Genomic DNA, 12098 nt, shown 5'->3' with positions numbered 1-12098 from the left:
TAAACTAAGAAGTAGATCCACTGTTTTCCACAAGCGTTGGCACTCAGCGAGAGCCAATTACAGGCTCCTTTCCAGCCAGGTAATTTTAGCAGCAGTTTGTTGTTTTTACCGTAAGCAATTTCCTCAAAACATAACCACCCTAATCAGGTTAGCTTGTAGTTCTGCATTCACACAGGCCGATGCATCTCCACGCAGTTTAGAACTTGTACTGCTGCTTCAATAAGAAGCTTTTTTATTCATCTCACTCTATTTAACAGATGCTCCCACTGTGAGAATAAAACTGGGACTCAATCCTTTTTCTGTAAAGCGCGCCCATGTTTTTGAATTTGTTTATGCCAGACAACCTGGCGACAGAGAACATAGCTGTTACTGATATAAATATAAGTGAGAGTGATTGCAGTGCCACTCCACATATTTCTCGCCTGTTTGATTCAAATGGACACAGTGTGCAGACAAAGGACACTTATTAAGCAATAATCAACAACAGGCTCCAGTGTAAATGCGGGTCACAGTTAAAGCATGTCAAATCAGTTGATTGTCTGCAGTTGTTTGAGATATTTTCTTCCAGTTTGTTCTTGTTTGCTAAGTTTATTCTAGTTGAACGACTTTTCATCATGAACGTGTCCATCTAAAACAAACAAAACAAAACAAGGGAGCTCGACCCTCAGAGCTGACCACATTTTCACTTTAAGTGGCTCCTTCGTGTTCTTGCTTGTGAAAAACTGTGTTCACCGTACGGGCTGTCTGAACTGTTTCACACTTTCTTCTGCTCTTCTTTTTTTTGTTTACATTCCTTGGCTTTCTCTTCCAACTACTTGCATAGACTGGAGGATTTCCCAACATCTCCCACCAGCACAGCTAAACAAGAGTTTCTGTATGTTATTGCTACTATTAAGGACTCACATGCATTAGTCAGTCAAATACACAGCTGCCCTGATTGCACATCCTTCATTTGTCTGAGTCGCCTGTCACCATGTGTATTTTCAGTCAACCGTTTCTCAGGACTTTCCTTGTTAGCTGATGTTATCCGTTTTGTGTGTATGAAGCCACTTTCATAGGTTACAGAGACTTAAATGTGACCAATCCGGTTGATTTTATCCAGGCAGAAAGTTGGCTGGTTTTATTTTTCATTCTTGACTGTTCTCTTAATTTTTACAATCTGACAAAATACTGAAATATCTTACTGTACAGTACATCACTCTGATATTTCGGCATTTAGTTTCAGTTTCATAAGCCGTCTAAAAATGTAGAAAATGTTGTATTTGCTTCAAGAGATGGAATCACAAATCATTGCCTTATTCATTCATAGTGGAACGTGTGTCACTGTCATGATCACTCATTCTACCTGTTCCAAGAAAATTTAATGCTGTCCTGTCCTCTCAGTATTTCCACTGAAATTGCTCATCCATTCAATTGTCCACATCACCTGGAAAAAAAAACCTAGTGTCAGTCATGTTCCTCATTCCAGTTTACTCCTGTGTTTCAGGACGGTGGTCAAATGCAACATCGCCAAGTCACAGGCCTTGTACAGCGCCCAGCGAGGACTGAAGACCAACAATGCAGCTGTCTTCAAAGTGGGGGCCATCATCATCAACATCCCCCAGCACCCGGCCACTTTGCACAGCATGATGGTCCGCAGCTCCCACCAGCTCTCCAAACAAATCTCCGACCTCATCCGCCAGCCCTCCAATGTGTATGCTTCATTTATTTGTCTTTTGAGTGTTTTTGAACAAAGTCTAATTTACAGCATTAAGTAATGAGAAACCGACTCTGAAATGTTGTTGGAATATTTAAATGAATCTGTCACGTTGCTCCTAATGCCATTAGATTGTAATCTATACTTAATAAAATCCTCAGAAGAACTCTTTCATATACAAGTAGTATAAGTGGCAGGTTACTGGTGCATGTCCACACTGTTGCCAGTTGCAGTTAACTGCCTGTGTGTTTGTTTCCATGGTAATACCCTGAATTATGTAAATATATTTATAGAGTTGTAGGTGTGCTGAGGATATTTAACAGCCTTTCTATGATTTAATGTTGACAGCAATATGAGCCAGTATATGCAAAGCTCTCTATAATAACACACACAACTAAATCAAAGCAGTTTCTTTTTTCACTGTGTGCTTTAGCTTCTAAGCAGTTTACCCCACACATTTGGAAATGATGTGATGGCAAATCCAATCCAGCTGCGAACATGGCGACAGTTACTTAACAGAGCACCACCATCGCTTGAAGTTAATACGTTTGTAGGTAATGAGCCAATCCTGACTTATTTTTTTACAGTCAACCTCCTAACAGGGAGGACACGCCCACCCCGCAACCCTCTGACAAAGCATCCAGCATCAATCAGACTCCCGTGGAAGCCAATGAGTTCCCTCAGCTTCCCGAAGGCCTGGAGAAGAAGCCCATCGTCCTCAAGTTCAGCGCCATGATGGATGGCATCACCATTGGGGCTGCCCTGCTGCCCTCGCTGAAAGCAGAATACAAAATGGGTCGCATGAAGAGCCATGGCATGACAGGTGTGTGTGAGAGGAGATCTGGCATTGATGTCCATGGTGATTTACGGAGCAGAGAACAGAGCTTTGTTTTTGTCTGCCCCTGTGTTTAGGGGCGCAAACCAGTTTCACCTTTGAGTTGCCGAGTCACAAGCTTTGCTTCCAGTCCAAAGTGTCCCCGGTGGACCTGTCCACCATGTCGCCATCAGCCAGCCTCACCCTGCCTCCAGTCACCATGTCAGGAGAGTACATCATGGAGGAGCACGAGAGCCACTCAGACCAGGGCTGGGCACCTGACGACTTCCCAACAAAGCAGGGCAACTACCTCCAAGGCAACTACCTGCGCTGTGTAGCTGAGGTAAGACGCTCCTGATGGGGCGTCACATTTGTATGCCATTTGTATGAAAAAGCTAATTAGCCACCAAGATGGATTTACGGAGCAGCCGATGTTGATTCTAACCTGCCCTAACGTATCTTCTCTGATGTGCAGATTGGTTCATTTGAGCACAACCTGACCACAGACCTGCTCAACCACCTGGTGTTTCTGCAGAAAGTGTTCATGAAGGAGGTCAACGAGGTCATTCAGAAGGTTTCAGGTACGGTATAATCACCAACTCACTTGGTTAATACAGCAATCTTACCTCATTTACAAACACAAAACTTGCAAATACGTATCTGTGGAACATTTGCAATCCTTTATCCTTGTCTTTGCTGCTGTAATGGCTCAGTTTTCCTCTCGGATCAATAACGTTAATCTAATCCTAAACATCTCAGTGTTCCCTACAGTGTTCTACAGCCTACAACTTCTACTTAAGCCATTGAAATTAAATCATTTTCTACATAAAACTATGCCCAAGGCACTGGCACATGACGTTGTGTTGATTTCCACAGCAGTATTGATAGCGCGTTGTTTATCTTCCTAATCAATCACAGAAAGAAGAGAATGTAGTTGCACTGTGACTCTCACATGTTCACAACAGCCTGTGTGAACTTATGAGGTTGACTTGTATACTCTCTCTCGCGTGCAGGAGGAGAACAACCCATCCCACTGTGGAATGAGCACGACACCTCAACAGACGCAGACAAGCCAAAAATCCTGCTTTATTCTGTCAGCCTGATGTTCAAGGTATCTCATGTTCCCTTTCTTTCAGCATGGAAATCGAAAAGAAAAAAGTCAGTCGCAGTGGCCGGAGTTGAGCTTTGAAGAATTTTCCGAATGCCATTTTCTTGTTCACAGGGAATCCAGATGACAGCCACCACTCCTTCTATGCGAGCTGTGCGCTTTGAGACGGGCCTTATAGAGCTGGAGCTGTCCAACAGGATCCAGTGCAAGGCTCAGCCCGGCGGCAGCAGCAGCTACCTTAAACTGTTTGGCAAATGTCAAGTAGATCTCAACCTGGCTCTTGGACAGATAGTCAAGCACCAGGTACAGATTGGCCTCATTTTGTTGAAATAAAAGCTCTGTTTTTTTGTTGTTGTTTTAGTCTAGAATGGGTTTAAAAAAGATTGTTTTTAATCTTTAATAAAGAGAGTTGTTGTTGAGAGTTCAGTTCAGTAACTTTAACAATAAAGTATAAAAGACAATCATACAGAATCCACACTTTTTAGATAGGTTCGTTCCTCTTGTGCTTGGTGATGGTATATCGCAGTAAATCTGACGCCCTGTCTCCCCCTAACTTTGCAGGTGTATGAAGAAGCTGGCTCAGACTTCCACCAAGTGGCGTACTTCCGAACTCGGATCGGTCTGCGAAATGCTCTGCAGGAGGAGATCAGTGGCTCCTCGGACAAGGAGGCTGTCCTCATCACGCTTAACAGGCCAATCGTTTTCGCCCAGCCAGTGGCATTTGACCGAGGTTCAGTTGACTTTTTCTCTACATCACATCCAATATCAAATGTCAAAGCTTGTGCTGTGTACCTTCACACAGTGCTTATGTGATTTTATCTGTGTTCCTATGCTTTGTTTGTGCTTGTGTGCCTTTGTATGCTTTCTTTAATGTTTTCTGTTATGCCATCAACCTGCCAGGGACTGTGGATCAATTGGCCACAATTAGCCTGTGTGGCTGAATATGGTACATTTACATAATGGAAGTCCTGGTGTTAATTAATGTGGATTGTCCCTTTTTTAAATAAATATACATCAGCACTATTTCTGTTAATACTCACTGATATTAATCATAATATTTTTTTGATATTGGAATAAAACCATCCAGCAAACAGAATACACGAACAACTAAATATACTGATGTCTGTTCTACTGCTGATCTTCACTATTTGGATGGTGTTCTTATGCAATTATTGATCCTTAAAGTACAAGAAAGAATAAACTCAAATTTGACATAAAACAGTTCATTTTGTCATGTGGAACCATTTCTCATCAAACTTGGTGATGTCAAGTTTTCACACACAGCCAAAATCAACCATCGACGTCTTTAAAGTGCACATGGCTTGTTTACGTGACATTCAGTGTCAAATTTTACATTCTTTCTACCCACTCGTGTGCCCTCCTGCAGCTGTGCTCTTCTGGCTGAATTACAAAGCAGCGTATGACAACTGGAACGAGCAGCGCTTGGCCCTCAACAAGGACATCCATATGGCCACCAAAGAGGTGGTGGACAAGCTGCCAGGCATCCAACAGACCTCAGCCCAGGCCTTCAGCACCCTCTTCCTGCAACTGACAGTCAACGACCTGGGTATCTGCCTACCCATCACCAACACATCCCAGGTAATTGGCTCTGCTCTGTTTTGATCTTTCAATGTCGAAATATTGTCTAACTGTAACATTTTTTAGTGTTATCAGTAGTCCGTTTTAAAACTCAAGGCTTTTATTAGGAATCTACCTCTAATTAAAGGAAAGTAAAGCACGTAGGAATACATTTTGGGGTAATTTTTTGTTAATATAAATTCAGGGCTGGGCGATAAAACAGTTATAATTATCGCGATATAATTTTCCTCTAACAATATAACAAATGTTCAATAAATGTTTCAATTATTTGAATCACGGAAGAATAAGCACTTTATTGTTTCTATTAAGATATTTATTTTGTTGAGGAAAGGGGACTGAAAAGAGATTTTATTGTAATTGTTTTGAATGTTCAGCCTTAGATTTGTGAAGTGATCCACTGTTTGGCATCAAGTGTTTGTGATGACCATAAAGAAGAGTTTAAAACCACAATTAACCATCTGGTTTTATTCAACTTTCACTCAGGAGTAAAAGTCAGCCATTAAACTTGCGCTAATAATTATTTTTATTGTGGTAACATTTATTGCCATATAGCCCAGCCCTATGTTAATTCACATAATCCGCTCTTTGAAAAGAATATTAAATTATAGTCATCTCCATCAGCACTTAGCAACATTTACTATACCAGTGTTCATTACATTCATATTGCTGCTATTAATAACTTTAAAAACACAATTACATTCTTGTTCTTCATTTTCATAAAAGAACAATTCCTCTGTTATCAATTTTTATATCAGTGTTTCCCCTATGCTAGTGGGTAGACTGTCCATTAATTTGCCCTGCCAACATACATCTATAATGTACACATTTAATGCAAAGCAAACAACCAGTGATACAATACACAGCTATAACATGGTACATGCAGGCTGGCCTGTGTTTAAATACAAATTTTACTGTACTTTAAAGTTAGTTAAGAGAAAGTGTTATGTTTTCCATTTATTGGTTTTATGATGGGGAAACACTGGATATTAATGAATGGTCCATATCATTTGTCTTGTTATACTAGTTTGTCCATAGAGACAAGATATACCAGCTGTTATGTCACACTTATTTCCATAGAAAGGACAAGTACCAGTTACGGAGGGCACCAACTCTGAAGCTGGGGCCAGCACATCAGTAGGCCGGCATAAAAATGCACGAAAAGTAACCTACAATTTATTATATATCTTGTGATGGCTTGTTGTGGGGCAATGACTTACTGTGATCAATACTCTTCCATGCCACAAGTACACTGCATCACAAATGCTCTTTTGTTTAAAAAATGGCACATCACACCACTTTGTAACAATCAGAAGTCCTCCACAAAGTTGGCATAACAACTAATGAAGCTTGGGCTGGTGTGTGAGGTGTTTGAGGTGTGTAATTACCTTATACTAAAAAGAGGTTATGCCACTTGGTGTACGGAGTATTGCTTATTTGATGCTAAAATGGAAACAAGGGCATTTTTCAGGCTAATCTTTCAGGGAATGCCATGAACAAAATTTCATACACAATGCTTCATCTAATGACAGTGATTGAAGTGGCAGGCTCGGGCTGCTCTTGTAAGACAAAACATCTGGGCCTTTAGAAAATTACCTGGATTCCTGCAGTAATTGTTCTAAAAAGGCAGTCTGATTTTGATCCAAGTCATAATAATAGATAATCGGGCAGTTAAGGTAAACATACTTTTACCTGCCTCCACTTATGACTGGGATGATTATCAGACCCCTATTTTAGGAGCAACGCTGAATTAATCCACAAATTCAGGTAATATGTTCCTGCAAGGGAACACAATCTAACAAACTGAAAAGCCTGGTAACATTTCACTCATAGATTACAGGAGTAGTGTTAGTTGATAGTCTGCCATTTGCGGACTCTGAGAAAGCATAATAATTAAGCAGTTTTGCAAGTATTATTTATTTAAAATCACAGTAAAATAACTGATAGTGAAAATACAGTACTATAGAATGAAGTGTTACCAGCAAACACTGCCTTTTCCAAACACATGGAAGGGGGCTCTTTGGTTTTTTTTTTATATTACTTCACCCTCACTTGAGGCCTGGGTAACCCTTCTCCTTGCCTCCATGCCAGGCCAACCACAGCATAGATTTTGACACCGGCTCAGCTATGGTCCTGACCATTGAGAGCACACTGATCACCGCCTGCTCCTCGGAGTCCCTGGTAAGCAAAGGCCACTTCAAGAATTTCTGCATCCGCTTTGCCGAGGGCTTCGAGACCTCCTGGGACGACTGGAAGCCTGAAATCCGAGGGGATATGGTCATGAATGCTTGTGAGTGACGCAATATGTTTAAAGTGTGAACTGAACACATGCGGTTCATTTTAGCTTCACTTTTTTTCACCTTTTTAAGAAATGTCTAAAGCGTTAAAAAGAAATAAAATAGAGAATGATTTTTTCATATTTATGTATTGCATTGAATGCATTTTAAACTGAAATACTTAATATAAGATGAACTGAGTCTCAGAGATGCTCAACAAACAATAATAATATACAGAGAACCTCTGTTATGTGATTAATGACCTGACTTCAGCAGGTAGAAACAGAATTCTTATGTAACTTTCTATGCGCAAAGCTCTTCTGAAATACTGTTTCTTGGTTGTCTGTATACAGGTGTAGTCCCTGATGGTACATATGAAGTATGTTCTAGGACTACAGGGCAACCTTCTGCAGGCAAGTTCTTTTAGCTAAGCTTGAGTCCATAAAATATGGATCACACACTCGAGCTGCAAAATAAGCATGAGACAGCTGTCTGAAATTTTATTCTGCATTCATTTCATCCGCATCATCTGCTGTTCTGTCTTTCTTTCCTATCTACCTCAAAAAAACAGAGAGCAGTAGTGCTGGTACCTGGACTCTGAATGTGCTGTGGAAAATGTGTGGTATTGATGTTCACATGGATCCCAACATTGGCAAGCGCCTCAACGCGCTGGGTAACACTTTGACGTCACTGACGGGTGAGGAGGACGTGGACGACATCGCTGACCTGAACTCGGTCAACATGGGGGACCTTTCAGATGAGGACGAAGCCGACACCATGTTAGCCACCATCCACATGGTCAGTCAATAATGGGTTCAGTTTAGCCAATTGTTTTGTCATTTCAAAATCACTTTCAATTCAGTTTCATTGGTTCTGATGATACATTATAAAGTCAAGAAAGTTATGCTGTCAACATCAGTCGTTCTGTTTTTTTACTCCAATTAGGAAGTTCTCAGAAGATATATATAAATTCATTTTCTTTAGTTATAAAAGATAAAAGCAGACCAAAAGCAGTGAACTTCAGCTGTTGAACTTACTGCTGGTGGTTGTCACGAATTACAGGAACAGTTGGACACTTTGGGAAATATGCTTATTTGCTTTCTTGTTAAAGGTTAAATGGAAAGATTAATCTCACTCCCATATAGGTCTGGTAAATATAAGGCTACGGCTAGCAGCCTCTTAACAAAACCTCCCTACCAGCACCAATTTGTGGTTTAATGGGGGCTTGTGTGCAAAAGTGATGATAAGACTCCACAAGGTCACTGCATCCGGCTGAGATATAGTACAGCTAGGGCTGCACAATTTGGAGAAAAAGTCATATTGCCATTATTGTGGACAATATTGCGATTCGATTATAATGGAACAAATGGTACTATGAGTGTACCTGCTTGATTATCAAGGAAAATGCACAAAATACTGACATTTTGAAATGTGTTTTCACAACTTGAACAAAAAAACAATATTTATCACAATAACTTCAGTAAAACAGAGAACAAGTGGAGCGTGTTGCTCTCAGGAGGAGACGGCTAAAAGCAGTGAGCAAATATTGGCGCACTGGCAGTGGCTCAATATACATCTGTCCACTGCAGAGGCTCTATCCACAACCTGGAGGAGGAACGAGTGTAAATGATTGTATTAGTATAATATTATAACATTAAATAAAGAGTGTAATGTTCAGTTAATAGTATGTTGTTAGTATAATGTTAATATATTACTATATTCATTATAATTCATTATAATTTCATATAATAGTATACTATTTTACCACTAGTTGAATAGTAAATCCAGTTACAGCTATTTCATTCATTATGTTGCATGATCCAAACAGAAATCCAAATCCACAGAAACAGGGTGACACGACGAGCAGGGCAAGCAAAACGATACAACACAAGACAGAGCGTCTACACACTACAATGACCTGACAAAGACTGAGGGAAACAAGCAAGGATATATACACAGGGTTAATGAGCTGGGAGGAGGCACACAGGTGAGGGACATGAGGCTGACACAGGCAGGCAGAGAGATAACTGGAGGTATAGACGGAACACTTGACAGGCAGACATGGGGCAATATAACAACCAACACAGACAGAAGACATGATACAAAATACCAGACAAGAATCTAAACAAGAACACAGGACTAGAAGCAAATACTTGAACTAAGGCACAAAACAGATACTAAGTAAACTAGACCAAGAGATAAAATAACAAGGCTACACAGAGAAACACAGAACTAAAACCAGACTTAAACAGGATCAACAAAACAAAGACCAGACATTGGCAAAGCAATAGAACACCAGACATGGATCCTTAACTCATCACATAAATGGCCAGCGATCCGATGCCAAACCCGCTGTCTTCTTTCTGTTTTATTCTGTCTATCCGCTTCGGCTGTCGCCGACATGTCTCTGTCACAGAGCGAACGATTAGCGGCGCGCCGGGAGGGGGGGTTACGGCAGGTTGTTGTCTTTAATGTTACTCGCTCACTGCCCATAAATAACTTTTTGTGGTACTTTCTTAACTGTTTTAGGGCACATACGAGAGCCCGGTGTGGGCGGAGAGAATGAGCAGACTGCAGTGCAAACTGGGAGGAGAATCTCACACTTTTTGTGGTTATGTAATCGCACATCGCGATTGTGATTAGATTAATCATGCAGCCCTAAGTCAGGCACATAAACTTTTTTTGCTCTTTGTGTTTTGTACAGATTAAGCAAATGAGATATGATGTTATAGGCAGATTTGATTATCTTTGGACAGTCTTTATGCTAAGATGATCTAAGCGGCTGCTTGATTTTTAACAGATATACATGTGAGTGGTATCACTCTTCTCACCTAATTGGGTGCTAGAAAGCAAATAAGTGTATTTCCCAAAATCTCAAACTATTCCTTTATTATCTCTTCCGTACATTTGAACAAATCTTACCTGGCTTACCTTAGAGCTCCAGAAGGTAAAGATTGACCCACACTCGTCCATTCTTCCACCTCTCCACCCATCTGTCCCTGCCGTTGTTTACAGAGTCCAGAGAGCCAGTTCAGCCCTCGGCTGACCTTAAGGAGGCGTCTGGTAAACCACATCCTGGGCCTCAGCCCCAGGCCTGAGAGTGTTTCTGTCCCAGCTGACTACTTAAACTGTGCATCGCCTTGCCTCCGAGCGGGCAGTGCCAGGGCCCAAAGACCTCTCTCCTGGGCCTGTGTATGTAGCCACCTACAATGTTAAACTCTTCTCTGGGCTGACAAAATCACTTGCAAGGTGGCTAACATTTCAGTCACATGCAGTTATCAATTAAAGGTTGTGGATTCCATTGTGCTGAATAGCATGAAAATAGTGCTTAGCATTTGCTTTCACTGCACTCCTCATGAAGCTTCAATGACAGGTGAAAAGAAATAAATTTGTCTTATATAATTCTCTGTGGCAATACACCTTTATTTTTTCCCTCTTGCACTTTGAATGGAGTGGTGATGGTGGTGATAGTGGTGGTGGTGGTGTGTCCTGTTTTGCGACATTTTGTGTTTTACCATACCTGATGTGTGGACAGAAATGCAAATTCTGATCTACAATCGGAATGGGATCTAGAAAAATATCTCACCTTTAATCAGACAGATTTGGGAAGGAAATTTATGGCCTCTGCCTGGTGGAAATCTTTCAGGGAAAATGTTCACTGGGGTTTGAGTCAGTCAGCGGGTTTGGGAATCCGCAGATTTGTTTACTTTAGCCATCAGTCTACCAGATTAATTGTGTTTGGGTGTGTATCCTTTGACTCAACAGGAGACCATTGACCCCAGACGACAGATGGTGATGGGGAACCAAGCGATTGACGCTCGTGGGAGGAAGCTCACCAAGAGGGTGGTGGACATCAGAGAGCTGAACGAACAGGCCAAGGTCATTGACGACCTCAAGTAAGATTCCTGGTCACTCACTTGTTGATTTGGATTCTGTGATATTGATCGTGAAGAAATGTCTCGCATCTCCTTGCTATCCTGTTAAAACTATCTGCATCCTATTTTCTTAACCACAGGAAATTGGGAGCCAGTGAAGGCACCATCAACCAGGAGATCCAGCGCTATCAGCAGCTGGAGTCTGTGGCCGTCAACGACATCAGGAGGGACGTCCGGAAGAAACTGCGTCGCTCCAGCATGAGGGTGAATGCTCATCCATTTAGCTTCCCCACTTAGCGATGTATTCACCACAGAAGTTTGGAAACTATCAGTTGAAATGTTCCCCATCAAACCTTGCACTACCTGAATTTCTCTCCTTTAGAATTTTATTAAACCTTTGTATTTGTTCTTCACTAGGCGGCCTCTCTAAAGGATAAGTGGGGTCTTGGCTACAAACCAAGCTACAACCGCTCCAAAAGCATCTCCGCAGCAGCAGGCCGTCCCCCTCTGAAAAGAATGGACAGACAGAGGTAAAAAAGGAGAGCATATATATCATATTTTCATGGAAATGATACTGTTAAGGGTGCTTCATCCAGCATTTATTGTAAACAAACAAGACCAAGTAACCTCTGTCTCACTCCACTACTGTTGGCGCTCCATGTTTTCGAAGCACATTTCCCATTAACCTTAAAAGAGGATGCAGTGACTCATAAATTAGAATGTGGCGTACAAG

General features: G+C 41.3%; 1 protein-coding gene across 13 annotated transcripts in view; it reads left to right on the top strand.

Moving 5' to 3' along the window:
• Positions 1-12098, top strand: part of kiaa1109 (KIAA1109 ortholog) — an 80354-nt gene that overhangs the window by 50014 nt on the left and 18242 nt on the right. For 7 of the 13 annotated variants that reach the window (XM_038729790.1, XM_038729791.1, XM_038729796.1 and 4 more), the window contains exons 52-67: positions 1487-1693; positions 2284-2519; positions 2609-2853; positions 2986-3091; positions 3524-3621; positions 3733-3921; positions 4180-4348; positions 5006-5217; positions 6295-6378; positions 7306-7504; positions 7844-7903; positions 8062-8288; positions 10506-10682; positions 11256-11386; positions 11506-11629; positions 11783-11895. In XM_038729790.1, the coding sequence (XP_038585718.1) occupies positions 1487-1693; positions 2284-2519; positions 2609-2853; positions 2986-3091; positions 3524-3621; positions 3733-3921; positions 4180-4348; positions 5006-5217; positions 6295-6378; positions 7306-7504; positions 7844-7903; positions 8062-8288; positions 10506-10682; positions 11256-11386; positions 11506-11629; positions 11783-11895 (2577 nt within the window). The remainder of the gene's footprint in view (positions 1-1486; positions 1694-2283; positions 2520-2608; positions 2854-2985; positions 3092-3523; positions 3622-3732; positions 3922-4179; positions 4349-5005; positions 5218-6294; positions 6379-7305; positions 7505-7843; positions 7904-8061; positions 8289-10505; positions 10683-11255; positions 11387-11505; positions 11630-11782; positions 11896-12098) is intronic. The other 6 variants (XM_038729801.1, XM_038729797.1, XM_038729799.1 and 3 more) reach the window with 3 other exon arrangements.

The sequence above is a fragment of the Micropterus salmoides genome, unplaced genomic scaffold, assembly GCF_014851395.1.
Source record: "Micropterus salmoides isolate LMB-PRFRI ecotype aquatic unplaced genomic scaffold, ASM1485139v1 Ms_hic_scaffold_19, whole genome shotgun sequence".
Classification (NCBI taxonomy): Eukaryota; Metazoa; Chordata; class Actinopteri; order Centrarchiformes; family Centrarchidae; genus Micropterus; species Micropterus salmoides.
The sequence above is the reverse complement of the archived record's forward strand: the minus strand, read 5'-3'. Positions and strand labels throughout refer to the sequence as shown.